Source organism: Odontesthes bonariensis, chromosome 16, assembly GCF_027942865.1.
Source record: "Odontesthes bonariensis isolate fOdoBon6 chromosome 16, fOdoBon6.hap1, whole genome shotgun sequence".
Lineage (NCBI taxonomy): Eukaryota > Metazoa > Chordata > Actinopteri > Atheriniformes > Atherinopsidae > Odontesthes > Odontesthes bonariensis.
Window position 1 is genome coordinate 5,674,888 of NC_134521.1, and position 24,995 is coordinate 5,699,882.

The window sequence follows — 24,995 nt, forward strand, 5'->3', positions numbered from 1 at the left end:
GTTCATGTTTTTATGTTTATAGTCAAGTTGTTCATACTGTGCGAAAGGTTCTGCTATAAAGTGGAATGTACTGTGTGGATCACCACTGCTAGCTAAATGTTCACTGTATGAAAATGATTTTACGTACGTACATATTTATGTGGTTTTCCAACACACAGGAAAGTCATTGGATTTGAGCTTTCTAAGAGACTTAGACTAAACTAAAAAATGAGCTGAAAAATATTCATTAACAACTCTAATGCTTTAAGTCTTGAAATCATTTGCTCATTAAGCAGTGGGCTATTTGAAATAAAATACCATACAATTTATATTAAAAAATATGTGGTTCTCCAAGCTTTCAAACTGCATTGGAAAATGTTAACTATACAGTATATTATTACAACAATACGATGGTTTCAGTTGTTTGAAAGCTTTTTTTCCTCCTGATAGTTTCTGCACTCAGGGGATCAGACATGTGAAGGTAAATGAGGTATGAAAAACAGTTAAAGTTTGCTTGAGGTTCACAATCTAAGAGACACCGACAGAGAAGAGCTGACAACACATGATATCACAGCACTGACATGTGCAGTACTGCTGCCAGAGCTCAGACAGACTACGTGCAACAATAGAAAGAATAATGGAATTATTCAACTCTGCTTCTGGAAAAAACATCACTTTTGTGCGTCCTGCATATTTCATAATAAGTGGATTTATTGGCATACCTAACATGAAGTATTACTATGTCTTTCTCTTTTTTGTCTATGTTGTTTCAGTGCTGGGAAACACAGCTGTAATGGCTGTAATATATCTGGATCATAACCTACAAACTCCTAAATATATTGCAGTTTTTAACCTTGCATTTGTGGACCTGATAGGTAGCTCTGCTCTGGTGCCGAAGGTTCTAGACATATTTTTGTTTAATCACTATAACATCCCCTACGGTGACTGCTTGACATTCCTCTTTTTCTGCTACACTTGCCTTTCAATGCAGGCTCTTAATCTGGTTGCTCTCTCCTATGATCGACTGATTGCCATCACCTATCCTCTGCACTACCAAGTGAAGGTGACCCACAGGTTTATGTTTTCCTTGATTGCCTCTTTCTGGATTTTTGTTATCATTGCTGTTCTAACTGCAGTTGGTCTTACTACAAGACTTTCCTTCTGTAAGTCTGTGGTTGTTAACAGCTATTTCTGTGACCATGGTCAGATATACCGAATTGCGTGCAATGATATTTTTCCTAATAGAGTCATTGGCTATTTGTTGCCAGTTCTCATTCTTTGGTTTCCTATTACATTTATCTTATTTAGTTACCTTTATATTGGCCGTGCCTTGGCTAAAGTAGCTACAGTTCAAGAAAGATTGAAAGCCTTTAGAACCTGTACAGCTCATCTTTCATTAGTGGCAATCTATTTCATCCCAATATTAATCACTTTCACTATGGCTGAAAAAATACATCCAAATGCCAGGATCATAAACCTGTCTCTAACCTCAGTCTTTCCTCCCATGTTAAACCCAATCATTTATGTTCTGCAGACACAAGAAATCAAAGTATCAGTGAAGAAAATATTACAACTAAGGAGGAAATCCAGAATAATGGTAAAGTGAGATCTGGTCTTGGAGAATGTTTGAATCTGTAATTGCAGCATGCTTTACTTTGCCTCTAATTACAGTTGTACAGGAAATACTTCCGAATAGAACAAATGAAGATTAAACCCCCTGTTACTGTTTTTACATGTTGTTATAACATATGCATTAGCAAGAATTTATAGATATGTCATATTTAAAGAAAAAAAGGCTGCCAAGTGATGTCATTTATGAATAAAAAATGTCTGTCAGTGACTGCAATGAAATGTTCAGCTGAGCTCAGAAATGTCAAATTATACTGATGACATTGATATATATATATGATATTTAGACAAACTAACATGAGAAGCCTCATAGTATTAGTAACTTCATTTTACTAATGTTTAGTTGTTTCTAACTCGGCTAGAATGTTTTAGTTCTGCAAAAAAAAAAATGTTGCAAAACAAACACTGGAGTAAGACTATGGAACAGACTGAGTGTGGATATGAAACAATGTCAAAGCATCATCCAGTTTAAAAACAAATATAAGCATATGATTTTTGCAAGATACAATGAAGAGGAGACATGAGGTGTGTGTATGTATGTATGTATGTGTGTATGCATCTTCTAGATTAAAATCATTCAAGAGTCCTCACATATTGTTTATTTATTTTTCTATTGTTAAGCGCAGGCAAATATATTTAGTTAGTTGTGTTTATGAGTTTGTGATGGGGATACAGGGGAAAGTAAACTAATCATAAATTGATTACGAAGTGGAAAAGGGGTAGGGTTAAATAAGCTGAGACTTCTTCCTACTCCTTTTCGAAACATGTTAGTAGTGGGTCCTGGCTCCCAATGGCCATACTTGTTTTTCCAAGTAATGTTCCTTGTTTTGTTTTTCCATAGTCATGTTTTTGTCCCACAGTTGAATTTTTTGTCATCCGGCTCAGCCGCGCCTTTTGTTTAACTTTGTTTCTTGTGAATAAACCCAGTTTCTTGTCTTGCACCTGTGTCCGCATCCGTGTCCTGCCTACCCACCCGCTGTGACATATTTGGTGTGATCACATGCATGAAGCTTGTATCTGATCAGGAAATAACTTTCAAATAAACAGTTCCTGAACTTAGAATGATTTCAAAAGATAACAGAGAAATAACTTCCATACAGTACATATAACTTTTGCAGAGTTTGAACTGACAAAGATATTGATATTGTTTTCAATCGTGTGATAAAACGAAACCACAAGGAAACCAAATGAATATGCTTATATGAAGTTTTCTAGTCCAATGACTTAAAGGGATAGTTCGCCTCTTTTGACATGAAGCTGTATGACATCCCATATTAGCAATATCATTTATGAACATTGACTTACCCCCCGCTGCGTCCTGTGAGCCGAGTTCCAGCCTCGTTTTGGCGTTGACGAAGGTAGTCCGGCTAGTTTGCTAGGGTCCCAAAAATAAAGCGTCTTGCTTCTCAAAACAATATGTGTTCAAAAGAGTAATACGTTTTCTTTACAAAATCGTCCCTCCAGAAAAAGTCAGAACGAGGCCGGAACTCGGCTCACAGGACGCAGCGGGGGGTAAGTCAGTGTTCATAAATGATATTGCTAATATGGGATGTCATACAGCTTCATGTTAAAAGAGGCAAACTATCCCTTTAAACTGACATTACTTCTTTGCAAACCCAGAAAGTTCAGAATACCCTCAAACAGTGCCGTGCAGACATCTTTAAAAGGACAATGGATTGAGGATAAAAAGGGGTCACATGGAAAAAATATTTCCACCTGATGTTCTAACAGAATGTAAACATGAAATTTTAGAACAAATTGCACCAAACTCTGTCATGGTCTCTCCTCCAGTGAAAATAAAAAAAGGGGACACTAATTCCACTGCCTGTGCATCTGTGTCCTGTGAGAACCTAGATGACAGAGTAGCAATCATCTTACCAGATAGTGGACAGAACTTTGGAGAGTTTTTCCGACAGGCCACATCTGCAGGCCCAGAAGACTTTGGCAGTATGAGGTGGGAGAACTTAGCTTTGTTCATAGCAACAATTTACGACGGGGCATTTTCTGAAATGTTCTATGGATTTAATGTGGTTAAGTGGAACATCCTTCACTTTGCAAGTCGTCTTAATATTTACTAGCCTATAATCACACGAATAACCAATCTAGTTCATGTTTTTATGTTTATAGTCAAGTTGTTCATACTGTGCGAAAGGTTCTGCTATAAAGTGGAATGTACTGTGTGGATCACCACTGCTAGCTAAATGTTCACTGTATGAAAATGATTTACATAAGTACATATTTATGTGGTTTTCCAACACACAGGAAAGTCATTGGATTTGAGCTTTCTAAGAGACTTAGACTAAACCAAAAAATGAGCTGAAAAATATTCATTAACAACTCTAATGCTTTAAGTCTTGAAATCATTTGCTCATTAAGCAGTGGGCTATTTGAAATAAAATACCATACAATTTATATTAAAAAATATGTGGTTCTTCAAGCTTTCAAACTGCATTGGAAAATGTTAACTATACAGTATATTATTACAACAATACGATAGTTTCAGTTGTTTGAAAGCTTTTTTTCCTCCTGATAGTTTCTGCACTCAGGGGATCAGACATGTGAAGGTAAATGAGGTATGAAAAACAGTTAAAGTTTGCTTGAGGTTCACAATCTAAGAGACACCGACAGAGAAGAGCTGACAACACATGATATCACAGCACTGACATGTGCAGTACTGCTGCCAGAGCTCAGACAGACTACGTGCAACAATAGATAGAATAATGGAATTATTCAACTCTGCTTTTGGAAAAAACATCACTTTTGTGCGTCCTGCATATTTCATAATAAGTGGATTTATTGGCATACCTAACATGAAGTATTACTATGTCTTTCTCTTTTTTGTCTATGTTGTTTCAGTGCTGGGAAACACAGCTGTAATGGCTGTAATATATCTGGATCATAACCTACAAACTCCTAAATATATTGCAGTTTTTAACCTTGCATTTGTGGACCTGATAGGTAGCTCTGCTCTGGTGCCGAAGGTTCTAGACATATTTTTGTTTAATCACTATAACATCCCCTACGGTGACTGCTTGACATTCCTCTTTTTCTGCTACACTTGCCTTTCAATGCAGGCTCTTAATCTGGTTGCTCTCTCCTATGATCGACTGATTGCCATCACCTATCCTCTGCACTACCAAGTGAAGGTGACCCACAGGTTTATGTTTTCCTTGATTGCCTCTTTCTGGATTTTTGTTATCATTACTGTTCTAACTGCAGTTGGTCTTACTACAAGACTTTCCTTCTGTAAGTCTGTGGTTGTTAACAGCTATTTCTGTGACCATGGTCAGATATACCGAATTGCGTGCAATGATATTTTTCCTAATAGAGTCATTAGCAATATGTTGCCACTTCTGATTCTTTGGTTTCCTATTACATTTATCTTATTTAGTTACCTTTATATTGGCCGTGCCTTGGCTAAAGTAGCTACAGTTCAAGAAAGATTAAAAGCCTTTAGAACCTGTACAGCTCATCTTTCATTAGTGGCAATCTATTTCATCCCAATATTAATCACTTTCACTATGGCTGAAAAAATACATCCAAATGCCAGGATCATAAACCTGTCTCTAACCTCAGTGTTTCCTCCCATGTTAAACCCAATCATTTATGTTCTGCAGACACAAGAAATCAAAGTATCAGTGAAGAAAATATTACAACTAAGGAGGAAATCCAGAATAATGGTAAAGTGAGATCTGGTCTTGGAGAATGTTTGAATCTGTAATTGCAGCATGCTTTATTTTGCCTCTAATTACAGTTGTAAAGGAAGTACTTCCAAATAGAACAAATGAAGATTAAACCCCCTGTTACTGTTTTTACATGTTGTTATAACATATGCATTAGCAAGAATTTATAGATATGTCATATTTAAAGAAAAAAAGGCGGCCAAGTGGTGTAATTTATGAATAAAAAATGTCTGTCAGTGACTGCAATGAAATGTTCAGCTGAGCTCAGAAATGTCAAATTTGATATCTAGTCAAACTAATACAAGAAGCCTCGTAGCATCAGTAACTTTATTCTACAAATGTCAAGTTGTTGCTAACTTAGCTCCAATGTTATAGTTTTTACTTTGTCATCTCAGTCATTATTTATTCATGTCCGTTTTGTATTTGTGATGCTTTGACTCAGTTTTCCACAGTTCCAGAGAGAGTTTGCGGCCTTGCAGAGGCCTGCAGAGCTTTTCTTTAACTTGTGGTTGTTAGCAATTAAAAAAAAATTGAAATAACAATCATATTTAGCTTAAGAACAAATGTGTATCTAAGTATTTTGTCTCTGACCTATTTTTTTTTTGTGTCCTGCAAACACAAGACAGACTGATGAATACCTGAAAACTTTGCTCAGGACTAGAATGCACATCAGAATTACAATAGAAAAGTGATCATAATTGTTAGTGCTCGTGTTTCTGACCTTTTATTTTCAGTATTATCTCACATATTATTTTAAGTTGGTATTTTGTCCCCACACTATATTTTTATATAGGGAAGAGGCTTCCTTTTCACTGTATTGGTTGGGTGAAGGTGAAATGCAAATGTGTACTGTCTACACCAATGTTGTACTGAGTGATGTTATTGTTTTATTGTTGTGTTTATGTTAATGTATAAAAAGCACAATAAACATATTTGAGAAAAAAAAAGTTGGTATTTTGTTAAGGAAAAAAATTCAATGAATAAAAAGTTTCTAAACTCAAAGCTAGATTGTCACAGTACTTTACAATGTATCAATGGACATACCATACTACAGTTATAGTACAAGGAAATTAATTGTATTTTATATGAATGTGAGAACACAAAAAAGATATCAATTTGTGTGATTCGTGCTTTGAACTGATTCCTCAGAACTGCTTCGGCTTCTTTGTAAAATTAGTTAATGTGGAACTGCAAATGGTAAATATACTGTGATTATTGTAGGTTGATTTCAGAGATTATTTAAATATCTAAAAAACAAGAAAATAAATTACATTAAATAAAAGACAGCATTTTTCTTGACTGATTCTTCGATTTTTGAATCAGGTAAAACTAAGATAGTGGTTGAAGTGAGGATGATGGCACGTGTTAAAAGGATTTTACATGGTGCCAAAGTCGAAATTAAGTATTGAGGTTTAAGAGTTTATACAAAAGCAGTATTTTTGTGGGACCGCATGGGCAGAATGTTTTTATAAACAGATTAAGGCAAAAAAGGTAATTAGGCCTAAACAATATGTTTCCGTACAGTATAGCTTTATGTAATATACAGTAAAGTCATCTGCACAAGTTTATTTTGTCAGAATGTTCAAGTCCTTTACAAAATGAAAAAGCAATGAATAAGCTTAATGTTGTTATTCCAATTAATTGACTCTGTGTTTAAATGTCATAAGAAGTCAAATTGGCTTAAAATTAATAGATTCATGGACAAATAACTCAAATTTAGCTGAGCCTTGCTCATCTTTTGTCATTTTGCCTGGGTTCAGTCTAAAGTTCTCGTGGCTTTTATCACCAATTCAAAAAGCTTGTCTTTGGAAACTGCTTCCTCTGCCTTCTGATTAATCGAAGGTTACATAAACATGGTGTCCTTCTCCATGGCAATCCTGCCTACATATGTAAACAAGAGTGAGGAGAAAAATAATGAACTATTCCCTACAGCTACACACCTACATGCCCTGTCCAACAGCTATATACAAGCAAAATAATGCAGCATCATTTTCTGTGCCAGCCGGGTGAAAGTGATGGTCTCAGCTTGACCACCCTTATAAATATTTCCTGTATTTTTCACTGCAAACAACCCCTGCGGTTGACTGGATGTACTTGTTTATTTCAGATTTGTTTAATTTCTAATAGAGGAAAACTGTTTATGAGCATTGGATACAGTACTTTTTATGGTACAAATCATATATGCACTTACATGTGTTTTTTTTTTTAATCAGATTTATTTTTTATCAGATTATTGTCACACGAAATTTGTCCTCCGCTTTTAACCCATCCAGGTTGGCACCTGTTTGACACACATGCACATGCACATGCACAGGGTCACACAATCAGAGACAGATGCCAACCTGGAGCGGTGGGCAGTCATGAAGCAGCCAGAAGGCGCCCGGGGAGCATGGGGGTACGGTGCCTTGCTCAAGGGCACCTCAGCCGTGACAAGGAGGTGGACTGACACCCCTCCAGCTATCAGTTCCACCAATCTTTTTTCCGAGTGGCGAGAGTGGGAATCAAACCGCCAACCTTCCGGTTATTGGATGACCACTGAGCCACAGCCGGGACCAGGTTGGGACTGATGCGCCGCGCGCAGCCGTCTGCTTCAGTGACGTGTTAGCCGTTAGCCGTTTAGCGCTACATTCAAACACAAAACAAAACGGTAAAAGTAAGGAGAGTAGAAAAAACACCACCAAGAAGCTAATATGGAGAGCGGGGAGGCCACCGTGTTCATGGTCTGCATGATGATGATATTAATCATGGACGATCACATTAGGCGTCTAATATCGAGGCTGGAAGAGCTCACAGAGAGAGTCAGGAGACGATACATTTCATGAAGTAAGAAAGGAGAGCAGAGCGCTGCAGACAAATGAGACCAGTGTAAGTTTAACTTATTAAACACCCGCCGGCTGTGTCTGTGTCTTATGAGGAGACATTTCAGCCGTGATAGCATGACAAGGGGCGTAGCTACCGACCACCACACACCTCCGTCAGATGCGTTCTATAGAACCATGAAAAGACCCGACCTCGGAGAAGGAGCTAAATAGTTATAGGAACTAAGGGAGATAGCCCCGAGTTCCTGTATGTCCGAACACGGGAGAAAACGGCCCCGCGGATTAAAAGGTTATTAGAACTGCCAAAGGTTCCTACAGTCCGAAAGCGGCTATTGTGTGTCAGAGTGATTGAAAACCAAACCCACATGGTCAGTTCAATGCTCTCTCCTTCTTTGTTACATTAAACAGACTGCTGGAACAAGCTTACCCACTGTACTTACATAAGGAAAAGCAGCATTTGACATGTTATTCCTCCTTTTTGAGCACAAATCCTTTCAACGGCACTTGTACAAAATAAATATCTAATAAAGAAAACAAACACATTAATTGTATCCTGCTTCAGTCCTATTGGTCAATGCATTAGAAACAATTGACATAAGTTCACGTCTTCTGTCATGTGCCACAAACCTTTGACATACTGGAGGGGTACTGATACTGATGGGAGGGCCATTCATTTTTGCAGGTCTTCATTACTGAAATGAAATAGGGAAAACTGAAAATTTATCCTGATCTCGGCATTGGGTGAAATGCCAGGGGACGACCACCTATTGTGCAGAAAGCACTGAGTCTGAGCACAGCCTTACAAAGTCCCTGACATGGTTGCTGTCTAATCATCTTTGTATAACCAAGTTTCTGTTTCTCTATTACAGTTGAGGAAAAATATTTTGATTTACGATCTCCCCGATGATAAGTGTATATAAAACCTGAGTTTAAAGATACATCTAATCAGAACTCTAAAATATAAGAACCAATATAAAAAAACAAACCAACTAAAAACAATAAATAATAGGTGTCATGTAGGCTTGTGCTAGGATCATGTTATTCCATGACTGCAGTGAGCAGGTTTAACTGGAATAGGGTTGTTTGATGATGATACACACAGGGGAACACGCAATGATGCTCTAACACGCAGAGGAGGGGGTTGCGTTGCTCTGCTTGATCGCTACCTCTGTCAGATCATTTAAAGCTTGACAGAGCATTGGTACATGAGCTCTGGAGAAGAGTTCGCCTCCATCTCTCCAGCTATACAACAAAGTGTTGACTGACAGAGGACGGCACATTATTCACCATTCTGTGGACACTGAAAGCTTGAAAGAATTTAACAATGGAATTATTCAACTACGCTCTAGGAAAAAATATCACTTTTGTGCGTCCTCCATATTTCATTATACGTGGATTTGTCGGTATACCTAATGTCAAATATTACTATGTCTTTCTCTTTTTTGTCTACATTGTGTCAGTGCTGGGAAACACAGCTGTAATGGCTGTAATATATCTGGATCATAACCTAAGAACTCCTAAATATGTTGCAGTTTTTAACCTTGCATTTGTGGACCTGTTTGGTAGCTCTGCTCTGGTTCCGAAGGTTCTTGACATCTTTCTGTTTAACCATAACTTAATTCCCTACAATGACTGCTTGACATTCCTCTTTTTCTGCTACTCTTGCCTTTCGATGCAGTCCTTTAACCTGGTTGCTCTTGCCTATGATCGACTTGTTGCCATCACCTATCCTCTGCACTACCAAGCCAAGGTGACCCACAGGTTTATGTTTTCTCTGATTGCCTCTTTCTGGATTTTTGTTATCATTGCTGTTCTGATTGCAGTTGGTCTTATTACAAGACTTTCCTTCTGTAAATCTGTGGTTGTTAACAGCTATTTCTGTGACCATGGTCAGATTTATCAGCTTGCGTGCAATGACTTTTTCCCCAATGATGTAGTTAGTTTTTTTTACCCGGTTCTTATTTTTTGGATTCCATTGGTTTTTATCCTGTTAAGTTACTTATATATTGGCTATACTTTATCTAAACTGGCCACAGTTCACCAAGGAATGAAGGCCTTTAAAACATGCATAGCTCATCTCTTATTGGTGGTCATCTATTTCACCCCACTGTTGGTTACATTCACCTTGATGGAAAAAATTCATCCAAATAACAGGATCTTAAACCTGTCTCTGACCTCGGTCTTTCCTCCCATGTTAAACCCAATCATTTATGTTCTGCAGACAGAAGAAATCAAAGTGTCAATGAGGAAAATATTAAAAATCCGTGGAGGATCCAAAATAACAATTAGAAAATCTATGAAAGTGTGATCAGAATACATGCTGATGAAATTAGGGTCACATTATTCAGGTCAGACAAGAAACCAAAAAATGAAAACTCCTACAGGGCATTATCCAAATAAAGGAAAAACTTTTCTTTGTCTTTAAGAGGCCTTCAAGAGGTGATTACAAAGTTAAAATGAATGAAAATGAGAATCTAGTCAGTCTTGGTATGTAAAGTAGTTTTCAACACAACTCACAAAACTGTGTCTTCTCTAGAAAAGCTACACAAACATCTAATTCACTATAGAAAAAGAAATGGGGAAAAAAATTAGACAAGGAAGAGTACATGGCTAGTTTAGGGAAAATTAAATGAAAATGTTTTAATATTCTTAAAGCAATCTAAAGGGAAAATGTTGCTGTCTAAATAGATCTAAACTTTGCTTTGTTAGTGTGTTCTTGGTTGTGAGTATAAATCAAACCCTGTACAAGCTAGTCATTGTGTTTTTCTTGTGTTTCTTCAAAAGATTCTGTGTTAACATTTGAAGTGTGAATGCTGTGCACTGTGAATTTCCAGTCTAAAGAATTGTAATTATCCAGTTGAACTGAACAGTTAAAACCTGTAGTCAGAGGGCCTATGACCTTATAAATTGTTTTGCTAAATGTAGACTTCTTCAGGGTCTGGATGGTTCAATCATTTTTCCGTCGTCAGACGAGAGATTTCATTCTGATGACCTATTTTTGACAGCAATTTCTCAGCCAGCTGTTTCACATGCTACTTTAAAGAGAGACTGCTATCCAATTAAGGACTTTTCTTTTTAAAAAAAGAGGGGGCCATTTTCATCATCATCATCCTATCATGCCCCAGGATAGAGTGGGTAACTCAGGCTTTATCTTTCTTTTGTATTGTGAGAGCCCCGGTCTAAATACAGGGTTCCTACAGGTTTCTTCAAGTCAAATTTAAGTCTTTTTAAGACCTTTTCAAGACCATTTATAAAAAAAAATAATACCTATTTCACGGCCTATTTCACAGACCTACCGGCAAAGAAAAACTTTTTTTTTTAATTTGTTCATTTATTTCTCAAACAAATGAACGTGTGGACTGTGTAAAGCATTGATGAAACATTGCAGCATAGTTGTAGTAAACGCTACAACACCACAGCACAGACACAGACAACAAGCCAAACAGAGGTGTGAAAAATCAAAGAAAATTTCAGCAGACCACAAAAAAGTTTAACTGACACAGTTAAGTTGTTTTTTAACATTGGTTATGTTAGCTAGCTACTTATACCATGCTGGGAATATGGGGAGCGTGAACTGCTCCTGAGCTAAACTGAGTCTTATTGCCCAAGGCCCTCCCACCCTGTCGCAAATTGATACATTTCACCATTTTCCCGGGCCATCATTTTTTGCACAGTACACATGAAGCACTTCTTTCATTGTGCCAGTAAAGTATGAAGTGCATGCATGTTGCATTTTTCTTTCATTGTGCCATTTAAGTATGAAGTGCATGCATGTTGCATTTTATTTGTGTTGTAGTTTACGCTATTACTTTGCAGACAAGGAGAATGAACATTGGTGTATATGCATGGTGATATACAGCTAGACATTTAAAATAGGGAGTGGTACTATTTACCAAAATTAAACTTAATCATGCTTTACCACTCTGAAAATATGAAGACAACCCTTGTGATTGCATAAATACTAATGTTTGATCAGTTGACCAATGCTAACTTATGTTGATGGCCACAATAGTGCAAAATAGGGGTATATAATCACAACAGTGTGCTACAATATTCAACATTTTTACACCTCTGGTAAATAATGACTGCCAAGACATGTTGATGGGGTGCTGAGTGACCTACTTTCAAAAAATTAAAAGTTAAATTATAAAAAAAACTATTTGTGCACAAACATTCATTTTGCCTGCATAAACGTGCACAAACGATTCCAACCATTTTCAAGTCATTTGGATGTTAATGGGGTGCTGAGTGACCTAAGGTCACCAACCTCTTAAAAGTTAAATATCTTCAAGACGGTTTGTGCACAAACGCTGATTTTGCCTGCACAATCGTGCACAAACGATGCACAAACGAACCAAAATGCTTTTATTCATATTTTCAACAAATGGGGTGCCAACTTCACACAGGTAAAGAACAAACTTATTAAACTTATTAAACTTATTATTATATTATGCCCTTGGAGACCGGTTGTCATGTCCAGCACAACTCGCATGCCCTGTTTTTTTCCGGCCCTTCCAGTACTGGGTTTCCCCATGTATACCTGCATATTCCAGGCATAGCTGCTCCTGACATCCCATGCTGCCCATTCATTTCCTATGGCCGTCACTTTTGACTGGGAACACCACAGGTGTAACAAGGTTGATTAAAACACTCAAAATTCAATGAAAAAGGTGATCATCACTTTTATATGTTCAAGTGCATAGTCTGGAGGATATCAGAAGGCCTTGAGGCAATCAGATGTAAAACACAATATTTAGGAGTGTTTTAAGTTGTAAATCGGTCAGATTTGACCCGAACACGACAGGAGGGTTAAAGCGGCTCTATGCAACTTTTTCATGGTCATAAAATTGCTTGGCAATCATCAGATTGCTTGGCTGACCCGTTCTGATGAAAACGGTGACATTTCCATCTCCATCTGGTGGCCCTAGCCCGAAACAGTGCTTGCAACTTTGCCTGTGGCGCCGCGTGCTTTGTTTACCTCTGGAAGTCTCGCGACACACGAGAGCCGAGAACTACTGCTTCACGGCAGGTCTAAAGGGCTCTGAGCCGAGCCAGGGAGCCTGATAAGACACACCTCTCTCCATTAGCTGTCGACGGCTAAATTGAATGCGATTAGCTTCTAGAGTAGTAATATATAATATGGCTAGACTGTCACCTTATTTTCTATGGAGCTCCCCCTACAGCTTTGGGGTGTGTATTGCATGGTAAACAAACCCCGTATTACTGAAAGTTGCATAGGGCCGCTTTAAAGGGGAAGTTTTGTTTTTTTTTAACCTGGGCCTATTTTCTGGGATAAAATACGTTCATCTACTCACCGATAACAGTTTGGTGAAAGTCGGCATCCTTCGGACACTATTGAGATCACTCGAGATGTGCGTATATCCATGTAATGGGAGTGAATTTGGGCATCAACAATACAGCCTTTAAATAAGGCATTATCTGTCTTTATTTCACCAATACTTTAAGACAAATGAATGAATGAACACGTACTATTACACTTTAGTTCAGAGCTGCCATGTTGTTGTTATTGGGAGCTTGCAGGGGGGCTTTCTACACACGCATCTAGTGCGATGACGTCATCGACGCGCACCGCCGCAGCACAGCTCATTTACTCCGTGCACTGTGACGGTCGGCAGATCTTCACACGGAGTTTGCTTCTGCTAGTTTTGTGCAACATGGCAGGATAATTATCAGATTTTGACGACGTGGACGACGACTTAATCCCACCGCGTGTCTTGAAAGCCCCCAATAAGCCCCCAATAAGCCCCCAATAAGCCCCCAATAAGCCCCCAATAAGCCCCCTTGTGTTATGACATGGCCTGCAGTTAAGGTTCCAGGTTTAAAAAAAAAAAAACGATCTTCCCCTTTAAGGAAGTTTCAATCCCTCAATTCACCAAGGAGTTGCATTTTTTCCTCAAGTCTGCGGTGGAGAGTGCAGTCTGTTTTGCAGCCATCTGCTGGCAGCATCAGAACCAGAGATTTAAAGAAACTGAACAAACTTATAAAGAAGGTTGGCACTGTGCTGGGGCCTGCCGTGAAGCCGCTGAACCTGATTGTACAAAGACCAATGCTGCACAAGTTAATGAACAGAAAGAACAGCATCGCACCCTCTTTACATAATATCATGTTGAAACAACGGAGTGTGTTCAGTAAGACGCTTCTTCAGCTCCACAGATTGAAACAGGAAGGGATTCCTGCCAGCAGTAAAAACCATACACTTTGTGACAGTTTGTAATAATTGTTTAGGGGAAAACAATTACTGAAATATTCAAATTTTCCTTTGGGATAAATCAATTATTTTTTCATTTTATTTTTAATTTCTTTTAACGTCGGCAAATGCATAAGCGTTTGTTTTCCTCTTAGGTGGAAATAATTGTGATGGATACATATTTTTTAATGAAACTGAAAACATTTCACACTAACTTGCTCGTCTTTCCTTGGATACCCAGTTGTGATGACAAACCAAACCATGGCGGCTCTTCTGCTACGTCTCATCACACATTTTTATTGGCATTATCTCTGTCAGCCTCCCCTGTATACCATTTTATGGGCCCAAGCAAACAGTATAAGCTTTCTGTGAAACCATGTCTCTCCAACCACTGGTGTGCACAGACATTTGCCGCCAGTTCAGCTTCGCCTATGCTGGAGAGATGTTTATTCTTTATGTTTCTTTCGCCCTCGTCGACCTCTCTTACTTTTTCATCATCGTTTCCGTCAGTGGACAGGTGAGGTTCACCTGAGGTAAGAGTGGGTTTTAACATCTTGTATATATGTCAGATTAAACTAGAGATCTTCACTTGTCAGTTTACAAAAAATATGTCCCAAATGGACCCATCTTTCAAGCTTATTTTGATGATGTATTCTATCTCATTTTCAAAAATGCTTCAACCATAATCTACTTCTCTTCTTGGAGCAGAAAATAAACCTTTACTACCTGAGCCAGCCAGCGCTTTATCATTTCTTTCTACTACATACCACACTTCTGTCTGCACTGCTCCACACTTTCTTAACTTAGCAATGACACCTGAGAAATAAATAGCCTCAGGCCTTTTTCTACAGTCTCTTTCCTCCAGCGATCAACCCATTTATCTACTGTAGGAGAACTAAAGAAGGAAATATTCAGATGATGGTTTAAGACACAAAAGGCGAATACCAAAGTCCTGACAAATTATTATTTCTATTATTATTATTTAGTTTTTATTGTTAATAGCTTGCGTGCACTGGACAGGGCTGATAGCTTCAGTAATTCCTGTCATACCTTGGAGGCTGCTGTGGTTGGCAACATTTCTAAACCAAATGCAGGTTTATGTTGTTCTTCAAAGGCTACTAAGACCAACTATTTCTGTTCTTCGAAGCTGCATCAATCTCTCTCTGTCACAAAATCTTTATATTAATGAGGTCCCGCTAATTGTTACTGTCACACTGCCAAGATCCCTGTGTGAGGTAATCTCTCAAGCTCACCTCTGTGTGTCATACTCAGATGTACGCTGGTAGATCATTTGCCTCACTCTGCTTTCAGTATGGTTCAGGCGGAAGACAGCTACACATGGGTGTCAGAGTTTCTCATTGTATTGTACACATTGTATTTTCACGTGGTGGCGGGGTTCTTCTTTTCATCCTTTATGTGACCATACTGGTGGGCAACCTGATGCTGGTTGTAGTGTTTGCTTTGGAGCGCTGTCTCATGTACACCATCATGGTCAGCCTGGCTCGCTCAGACATTGGTAAATAAATTGGTCAATTTTTTATCTTTAATGCCAAGATGTCAGGTGTTATTTTCCCTGACCAATGGTACCATTTCTAATCTTTCATTATAGTTTATTCCTCAAGGCTTTACCACAGGCCCAAACTTATTGCTCGCTATTGGTGGAATGATGGAAGTGTTGCCTTTTACACACGTCTCTTGGCACATGATCCACTATTTTGGCAGCTTGAACTCCCTGATTTTACTGACCATGGCTGTGGACCGATATCTGGCTATCCGGTTTCCTCTCAGGTGGAAAAAAATAAAAAATAAAACACATATCAAACTTCTATAAATGTATTTTATTTATACAGCCCTTTACAAACAATCCTTACGATGTACCAAAGTGCTTTACAGCAGGTAATAAATAAAGAGAAGAATAAGTAAAAACAAATAAAAACAAACAGTGAAAGCAATAAAATACAACAAAATCGATCAAGATAAAAGATAAACGTGTCATCATACTACTGGGTATTAAAAGCAATCCTAAATAAGTAGGTTTTTAGCCTAGATTTGAAGAGGCCCAGGTCAGAAATAAGACGCAGCTCGACGGGGAGCTTATTCCAGAGCCTGGGGGAAGCGACGGAAAAGGCTCGGTCACCCCAGGGTTTGTATTCTGACCTGGGCACTTCCAGCAAAAATTGATTTGTTGACTTCAGACCTCTACCAGGATTGCGGACTGTTTAAAGCTCAGACTTATGTCTAAGCTCTGCAACTAGACTGAAAACACATTACCCTCTTTTCCTCTTCCCAGAGGCACGGGAACACATTTTCGGCAGGGGGTGGCAAACTTTTCGACGGGGGGGTTTTCCCCCAGAAATTTTTTTTTTTTTTTTTAGATGCAATTTCCTGCATTCTAATAAATTTTAGGGCATGGCAAATCCCATCTGACTCACTCCTTCAGAATCCACCAAAGAGTTGGTACACACAACACAATCATTTCTGTAGCAATCAGAATTAATGGTAGCAACTCATGAACTCGCTCTTGCCAGCACTACCTACGGCACTGAAAATAGCAATTAAACACAAAGCACTCGGCGTGCTATACATGAAAATAGCATAACCCAATGACTTGCCATTTCCCCCTTTGTTGCGGCAGAGTTACTGCATTGCTTTTCAGTGCAGCTGATATTGAATAAAAATAAATACATTGTCACATTATTATTATTATTATTATTACTATTACACAGTATTATTATTATAGACCTATTAGGCCTACTCTATTACAATGTGGCACACAACACGTTGCAGCAGTGCAAACAGGGATCACATCCGTATCAGCGGCAGCTACCTTGTCCTGACGCTCCAGTGCTTGGTATTCTTCGTCCGATGCGTTGGGCTGTGGATTACTGATCTTCAAAAGTTTGGGATTGGGGAGGCTTTGAAAAAAAGACGAAATTCTCTTCTGCGACATGTTTGCTACTCTTTGCTACTCTTATTGAAACGTTCTACTCAGCGGGCTCGCGGGTTTTGTTTCGAGGAATCTCAATCACGTCAGGACAAAAGAAAATCTGATTGGCCACACAACAAATTTTATTTATTTTAATATTTATTTATTGTTTTAAGAGCTAAGATATTGCCATCCCACTTCATGAACACAATATATAATATCAGCAGAGCGGAAAAAAACAGTTTGAAATAAATAAATAAATAAATAAATAAATAAATAAATAAATAAATAAATAGCCGTAGCTTTATTTTCATGTCAGTTTCGAAGCTCCGCCACCAGGGGGTGCTGCCGCACCTCCCGCACCCCCAGTTCCCGCGCCACAGTGACTGTGGCGATAACAATCCAGACTATGACAGGCCTGACTACCTTGTGGCTGTCAGTAAGGGAAGGGGGGGGGGGGGGGGGCAGGACACTGATGCAGACTTCAAAAAGGTAAGAGCACAATTGGTTTATTTAAAAATTAACAAAAGTCAAAAGAAGGCGCGGCTGAGCCGGATGATGAAACTAGACTGTGGAACAAATATGAGTATGACTGTGACAAAATAAACAAATGACATGACAAGAAAGCACTTAGCTTGGTTAGACGTGGCGTGGCATGAAACGTGACCGGTGAAATGGGAGTAAGGAAATCACAAGCTGAAAGCGGAAACCTGGAAACTAAATACTGAACAGGGTGAGTGCAGCTGAGAAACGATGGACAGGTGAAGTGAATGAATGATGAGCAGAACATGGGGACTGAGGGAAAAACTAAAACATGGCGAGACTTAACTGAACATGAACTTAAACACTAAGACAACACATGATAAAACACAAAACTAAAAACATGAACGTGACAGTGGCACACATCTTCCCTGGCATCAGCACCATCAGTTTTGCCCCGATGCCATACAGTCCTTCTGTGACACTTTGTCTCTTAAACCTCGAGTGTGTGCAGATATTAGCCGCCAGTTCAGTGTCTCCTATGGTGTCGCAATGTTTATTCTTTATGTTCCTTTAAGCTTCATAATCTTCACTTACTTTTGCATTGTCATCTCTGTCTTGCGCATGGCCAGTGAACAGGTGAGGATTACCTCGTCTCATCCTAAACTGATATGTTTCTATGTTTTGCATGATGTGTCAGAGTAAACTAAAGAGCTTTGTGAGGTTACAAAATTTATGTCCACGTATATTTTTGTGTTTTAATTTTATTATCTAAATTACTCTAACTATTGTCAATTTTCTCCTCAGGGAAGAAAGAAGACCTTTTCTACGGGTTTAAAAGTGGTTTATACATTGTGTTTTCAAATAGTTAAGTTCTTTTTCTTGTATTAAAAGTGTACATAACATGATAACAAAAAAGGGAACGATTAAAATGTGCAATAAAATGGGAAAACTGAAAGTTTGGGAATTCTTGAATTCATAGTCAAATATATTGTATGTTGCTGCGTTGGTACCCTGCTGTGAGAAGCATATGATATTTTTATTCCTCTTGTAAAGTTGCAAACATGTCATATACTTGCTGCTCAAATCAACAGCATGAGATAGAATTTAAATTAGGGAAAAAATTTAAGTATAAACATTTCCTAATGCTTATAGAAACAAAGTGAGAACAAAATTACTTCCATTTTTTTTTAAAACATGGGTATATAGTATTGTTGTAACAGTTTCAGCTTGTTTGGCTGTGGCTCATCATTAGGTGTTCATATGTCAGTGTTTGTCCAATTCATATAGTGAAATCTCCTCGGGCAAAATGCTGAACTCCAATTGCTCCTGATGTTTTTCTCTCCTGGGTTCTGCTTATCAAATCAAATCAAATCAAATAAAATTTATTTGTATAGCACATTTCATGTACAAACAATTCAAAGCGCTTTACATAAAATAAAAGCATTGCAGCAGGGAGTGGAAGAAGCATTAAAATACATAAAAGAATATAAAGAGAAACAAATAAAATCATTTAAATGAATTTAAAAACAAGCAACAGTCGATCGAGTCTACTGGAGATGAATGCATGGATGAGTTTCTCCTGGTCTTTTTGGGAGAGGAAACCTTTAATTCTGTTGATGTTTCTGAGGTGGTAAAAAGCTGCCTTGGTGACAGCTTTGATGTGGCTGCTGAAAGTCAGATCTGAGTCTATCAACACTCCGAGGTTACCAACTCGGTCAGTGATTGTAAGGGCCCGAGTCTCAAGATATTTACCAACGCTGACCCTCTTCTCTTTGCTACCAAACAGAATGATCTCAGTTTTGTCTTCATTTAATTGTAGAAAATTCTCTCATCCAGGTGTTTACTTCCTCCAGACACTGACACAGTACGTCTGCCGGGCTGCAGTCGTCCGGTGACAGAGACACATAAAGTTGTGTATCGTCTGCATAACTGTGATAATTGATGTTAAAAAAAACCCCGATAAGTAAACGTAAGATTGTAAAACTAATCCATATTCATGACATTTAGAGTTAAGTGGCTGACACAACATCTTCATAATTTGGATGGCCTGAATTCTGCTATTTAGTTTCCTATATAAATCCCCCCTGTGATTGAAAACTTATTTACCTACACCCTCATTAAGATCTTCCTAAATCTTTCACATATAAAGTAAATTTGAACACAAAGTATATAATAAAACCAGTGGAAGAAAAAGACAAGGGGGTACTTAAATGGAAACTATGAGGTTATTTGTTGTCATGCCAACAAATACTAAAAAGATCAGTAGGACGACGATTGTATACATCAGACTTTTGACTGTGTTCATTTACTGAAAAGCTGCCATCAATGTATTTTGCCAGAAGATGGCGCCATCCTCAAATCTTTATGCGCATCTGCAAAGAAGTCACTCACTTAGCAACACAAATCATGTATTATGGAATGTTTAGATCTTACCCCATAATTATATTTGCACATATAACTCATTCAAACATGTGAACTGAATGTGTGTGAACGGCAAAAATCCTCAATCTAACTCTTTCTATGTCTTGTCTGGACTGACGTTTCAGACAACAGTGAAATTCCCAACAGAATGGTACCTTTGAATGGTGCCACAGTCTTTTTCTGTCATGACCCAGACTCTTTTCATTACGAGGGAATAGTCGTATTCATATTGAATAACTGGCCCTTGTGTAGTGGATGTAGCATGACTTCAGGGAAGAGAGGAGAAAGAGACGTAAACAAGGGGGAGAAAAGGAAGAAAAACTACCCGGGAGCCAGACTTGACTCTATTTCTCCTACTGTGCCACGTTATATCTACTGTCACTTTTATTTTTCATCTCTAAAACATGAAAAAAAAATCCCTCCTGTAACTTTAACTTTGTTTGTTCAGGATGTCATTAACCAAGTCCATGATGCATGACACATTTGCAAAAACAGCTCACAGGATGGCTGGCTGGACTGTACTTTGTGTTCCACTCTGTTCTTCCTGCTGCACTTTGGCCTACTCACTGTTGAGCAAACTGGACAAGTGACTGAACAGCATCACATGTTTGTCATAAAAGAATTATGCAATTTGGTTTTTGTCTCTCATATATTGGGACTATCAGAATCTACACTCCCTGTAGCAGGGGTACTGCAATACAAACTGCAAGCACAAAGCATTTGGTTTATTCCCCTTCTGTGGCAAACAGATGGCTTAAACGTGCAATGATGACAAATGTTTTCACAGCCAAATGGAGGAGATTAGTAATTGCACCGAGTGCTGCTTTTCACACCAAAGAAACTGCATTTAAACACGTTCCAGAACTCATTCAAAACACTAATACCTACACGGGATAACTTGAAATCACAGATACATCTTGTATCAGCAAATTTAGCCTCCAGGAAAAAAATAAAAATAAAAAAAGGTATGTCAGAGAGATCCTCAAACAAATCCATTTGTGGATTTACTAGTGAGTGTGTTTGACAGGTGGGCAGATTAGAGGAGTGCCCACCTCCCCCTGATCCCCAGAACAACAGTTAGCTGAAGATAAGCTCAGGCTTAGACTGTCCCTTCGTAAGTCTGAGCCAAATCCAACTCAGGTTTAGCTTTTGAGAGAGACATGATCCTGTGTTATAAAGGCAGCTCTTTGAGGATTGGTGACATTGCATCAGAGCTGTCAGTCAGAGAACAGGGTTCTTGAGGGCCGCTCGTGCGAAACTAAAAGGAGAGATCATTTCAAACGCAGGCTGTAAACGGATCCATCGGCTTATTTTTGTGTTTAGAAACAGTCTGGGAACTATGAATATCTACACCACATTTCCAGACACGAGGAGACAAAGGAGAAATTGAAAAGAGAGTAAAGGAAATGAGAATTCTTTGTGAAAAGGCCTCAAAACAGTAGTGTGTACCACATAAAGTCTAACTAATTGGCTCACCTTGTATTGGCTGTATTGCAGTGTAAGATGAGTACTCTACTAATCCCTTTCTGTTAAGACTTTTGATCAAAGAGGAGGCCGTAGATGAGCACTGGGCGACATGAAATTCCACTGTATGGTTTCGGTGGGGAAATAGTTGCTCACACCTCTTCCGGAGAAAGACAAACTGGATTGCCCACTCAGCCCAAGGGCGTGAAGCGTCACGTTGGGTGTTTTGCTGCGTCTGTGGCTCCCTCTGCCACAGTCCGGTGTCAAAGTCTGTGTCGGGATCTAAGAATAGCCGATGACACGCGGTGCATGTTAATAATCTGTGGGAAACATGGGAAGGCAACAGAAGCAGGCAGAGAAATGTCTTGAGTACAGCTATGCTCAGAGTCAGTGTTTATATATGGAGCAGTGAGTGTGTTGTGCATGCCATTCTTCAAAGCCAAAAAGCCGCAACTAATTTGAAGTTACACTGGAAATAGACAGAGAATCCTCGCTGAAAGTGGATACGCTAGATTTCCTCAGCTCTAATCGTGCCCTTTGACCTTTGCAGCAAACAAAAAGCAATTGCGACTTTTTCCTTGTCATGACCAGGTGGTGTTCTATAAATGCGTTTCATGTCAACAGCGCGTCTGTGTGTGGCCAGAGTGAGACAGCAGGTGCTCGGATGAGAATCCAAAGACGAACACAGTCGAGAGGCTTTCGGCGGGTTACAGAGGCATTTTGTCTTCACTCTGAATGTAACATTTATATTTGATCAGCAGACCTTAAAGAGAGGAACTGGGGAACTGTAGTAAAGGTGACCTGGGAGTTCATGTTACACAGACCTACACTGTCAGACAAGTACAGACAAGTGCTGAGGAGGGAAACAGAGTCTGCACAGTCACACAGACTCGGAACAAATACACACACTGTTTAACTTATACAAATTTTCCGGCTTGAAAATAGGAGAAATCCAGCACATATGTATACACTTGTGGTGAAATGTGACCTCCAGCTGCACACTTATATATATATAAAAAAAAAATTGTTGAAAATACTGTATGTTTTACGTCTTTATATCAACATGCTGCAAAGTCCTTGAAAAAAGTCATTTCATGTATCTCAGCTAATCACTGTGGTACAACTTCAACTACATTTTTTCTTTGTTTTTTTTTTTAGATTTTTGTGAAATTCTCCCATTGGACATCAATTTATTAGACTTGACAGCCTTAGAAAGAGGAAGAGATGGTATCTTTAAGGCCTTCTTAGTCATCATATAACCTGTGATACTGCATTACTCTCAGCCCATCCATTTGCTTCTGGGTTTTAAGGTCCAGCTACAATAACAACAGGCTAAGAGAAATACCCAGACAACAACCTTTAAGTTCCTTGTGGATGATCTCAAGGTGTTCCCAGGTCAGATGATGTATGTAATCCCTTGAGCTGAGTCCAAACTTTGCCTCAAGTTCACCTTTGGCTCTTATTCCTCCACAGACAATCTGCTGGTGATGCTGAGGAGCTCCTCATAGTGCTCTATCCAATCACCCAACAGTATCTCCAGTCTTTGTAAGAAGTTGTTCTCCCTGGCTGAACGCAGCCTGAACCCTGTTTCTGAGGCATCAAATGGTTTAACACTGAGTATCTCCGCACCGTTAAAGTGGCTAAAGCAGTCCCTTTCCAGGAGTTTACAGAACCCATGCTGTGCAGTGAGGTGAGCTTAACTACAGATCTAGCTCCAGTTCCTGCACCAGCCCCAGTTCCCACTTACCAGAGATTTGTCGATCAGCTCTGCAGATAAACCTGGATGGAGTTTTAGCCCATCTCTGTGTTCAAAACAGCTTAAACTCTGTTGTAAAGTATTTCCTCCCATAAAATGCTTGGCTCGTTTCCATAAAGCATTAAGTCGGAGCTTTGACCGATTCCAAAAGATTAACCGAAGAACTTGTGTGATTAATGTCGTCCTGCTACAGAACCCACTTTCACTTGAGATTCAGTTCACGGACAGATGTCCTGACATTGTCCTTTAAAATGAAATGGTGTTATCTGGCAAAGCGCATCAAAGTGGCAAATAGAAACGTTGGACGGATAACGTGGATCTGGCAAGGAAAGAGAAAACAGGTAATGACTAACTGAGGACAGGTGGAATAACATGAGAACTGGGCACTGGTGTGAAGCCAAAACCGAGACAGGAAGAAAAAGGCAGGTCATTTTAAATCACAACAAACAAAAGTTTTCTTTTTACAGCCAGATGGGAATCAAGAACCTATTTCCGAGGTCCTCAGATAGCTCTTTTGAGAGATTCCTGTTCTTTAAACAAAACAGGGCACCCAATCTGAATTTTCCCCGTCAAATAAAGTTATAATCAAAGAAACACACAAACTTTTGCCACTCACAAGTATACAAGTCTTAATCATTGAATAAAATCTGCTCCTGTGCTTGCTCAACTTTATTTTTATACTTTCAGTTTTTCTTAAGAAAATCTGGTTTTGTTGGCAGAAAATACAGAATTTTTCGTCAATTTGTCATTTGGAGTTATATGTAATAAACTTTGTGAAGTGAAGCTGAACAAGCTGAATCAACTAATCATCATAATGTAGGTGTGTTTTTCCTTTCTTTCTTTCTTTCTCTCTATCTTTTTCCTTTTGTTTTGTTTTGGATTGCTCACATATAAAAAGATGGGGGGTCACATTTTAAAGTCTGTGCATATCAGGCATACTGAAATGCAACATAAGTATGACAAATATATTTTTTCTTTATTGCAAGACAAGGCAAGAAAGTATAGGAGGAAAAAGGTGTGTTAAAGAAGATAAACCCAGTGAGATCTATCAGAAGACGGACCCAAAATGACAATAATAATTAGTCGCGGCCCCTCTTTGCTCACCTGGTGAAAATCAATCCCTGACCTCAATTTTAAAAAACCCTGTCAACAAAATCCCTTTCACACCTCGCCGTGTTTGTGCAGGCATGCTTATGGTTTTGTGTGTGCACGCGTGTGTGTGTGCTTATGAGTGCTTGTGTGCGCCAGACTCACTACCCCCTCTCCACTCTCCCTTTATGGTGGGGAGATTAGGTTGTTAATCCAGTAGATCTCGGAGAAAAAGCCTCTCCTGATGCCACAATGGATTTCACTCAGTCCACCAGAGAAAGGACAGACCTGCTGTCGATAGACATCTTGATCTCTGACGGAAACAGACACACACACACACACACACACACACACACACACACAGACATAATGACATGAATACACGAGGAGCTTTTCAACAGTATATTGTGTCACACATGTATTAAAGCATGCTATATTTATCCCACAGCTATATTGAGCTGATATTTTAAAAGTGTTATGTCTTTCAATTACATCTCTTGTAGAGACTGTGTGTAATATATTAACTAATTAAACACAA

The 24,995-nt window shown here is 38.8% G+C and overlaps 4 protein-coding genes across 4 annotated transcripts; all 4 read left to right on the top strand.

Moving 5' to 3' along the window:
- Positions 1-616: 616 nt before the first annotated feature.
- Positions 617-1,585, top strand: LOC142401644 (olfactory receptor 8G17-like). The gene has a single exon (XM_075487109.1). It carries the CDS (start codon positions 617-619, stop codon positions 1,583-1,585), a length of 969 nt encoding a protein of 322 aa, XP_075343224.1.
- A 2,264-nt stretch (positions 1,586-3,849) lies between these two features.
- LOC142401909 (olfactory receptor 8G17-like) lies at positions 3,850-5,297 on the top strand. Its single transcript, XM_075487364.1, has 2 exons — positions 3,850-3,871; positions 4,375-5,297. The coding sequence occupies exons 1-2, from the start codon at positions 3,850-3,852 to the stop codon at positions 5,295-5,297; spliced, it is 945 nt and encodes a 314-aa protein (XP_075343479.1).
- Positions 5,298-9,434: 4,137 nt separating this feature from the next.
- LOC142401645 (olfactory receptor 1C1-like) lies at positions 9,435-10,418 on the top strand. Its single transcript, XM_075487110.1, has one exon. The coding sequence runs from the start codon at positions 9,435-9,437 to the stop codon at positions 10,416-10,418; it is 984 nt and encodes a 327-aa protein (XP_075343225.1).
- Positions 10,419-15,630: 5,212 nt separating this feature from the next.
- On the top strand, positions 15,631-23,120 carry LOC142401910 (olfactory receptor 2AT4-like). Its single transcript, XM_075487365.1, is given in 9 exon segments — positions 15,631-15,720; positions 15,723-15,834; positions 15,941-15,949; positions 15,952-16,015; positions 16,017-16,114; positions 17,634-17,683; positions 18,166-18,363; positions 18,532-18,556; positions 23,086-23,120. Coding segments are annotated over 9 exon segments (681 nt in total).
- The last annotated feature ends 1,875 nt before the right edge of the window (positions 23,121-24,995 follow it).

Bases quoted from the DNA above. Each gene is read 5' to 3' on its own strand.
- LOC142401645 (XM_075487110.1), top strand. From the start codon at position 9,435: ATGGAATTATTCAACTACGCTCTAGGAAAAAATATCACTTTTGTGCGT.
- LOC142401644 (XM_075487109.1), top strand. From the start codon at position 617: ATGGAATTATTCAACTCTGCTTCTGGAAAAAACATCACTTTTGTGCGT.
- LOC142401909 (XM_075487364.1), top strand. From the start codon at position 3,850: ATGTGGTTTTCCAACACACAGG. The intron at 3,872-4,374 runs AAAGTCATTGGA...TCACTTTTGTGC, and splicing joins GTGGTTTTCCAACACACAGG to GTCCTGCATATTTCATAATA.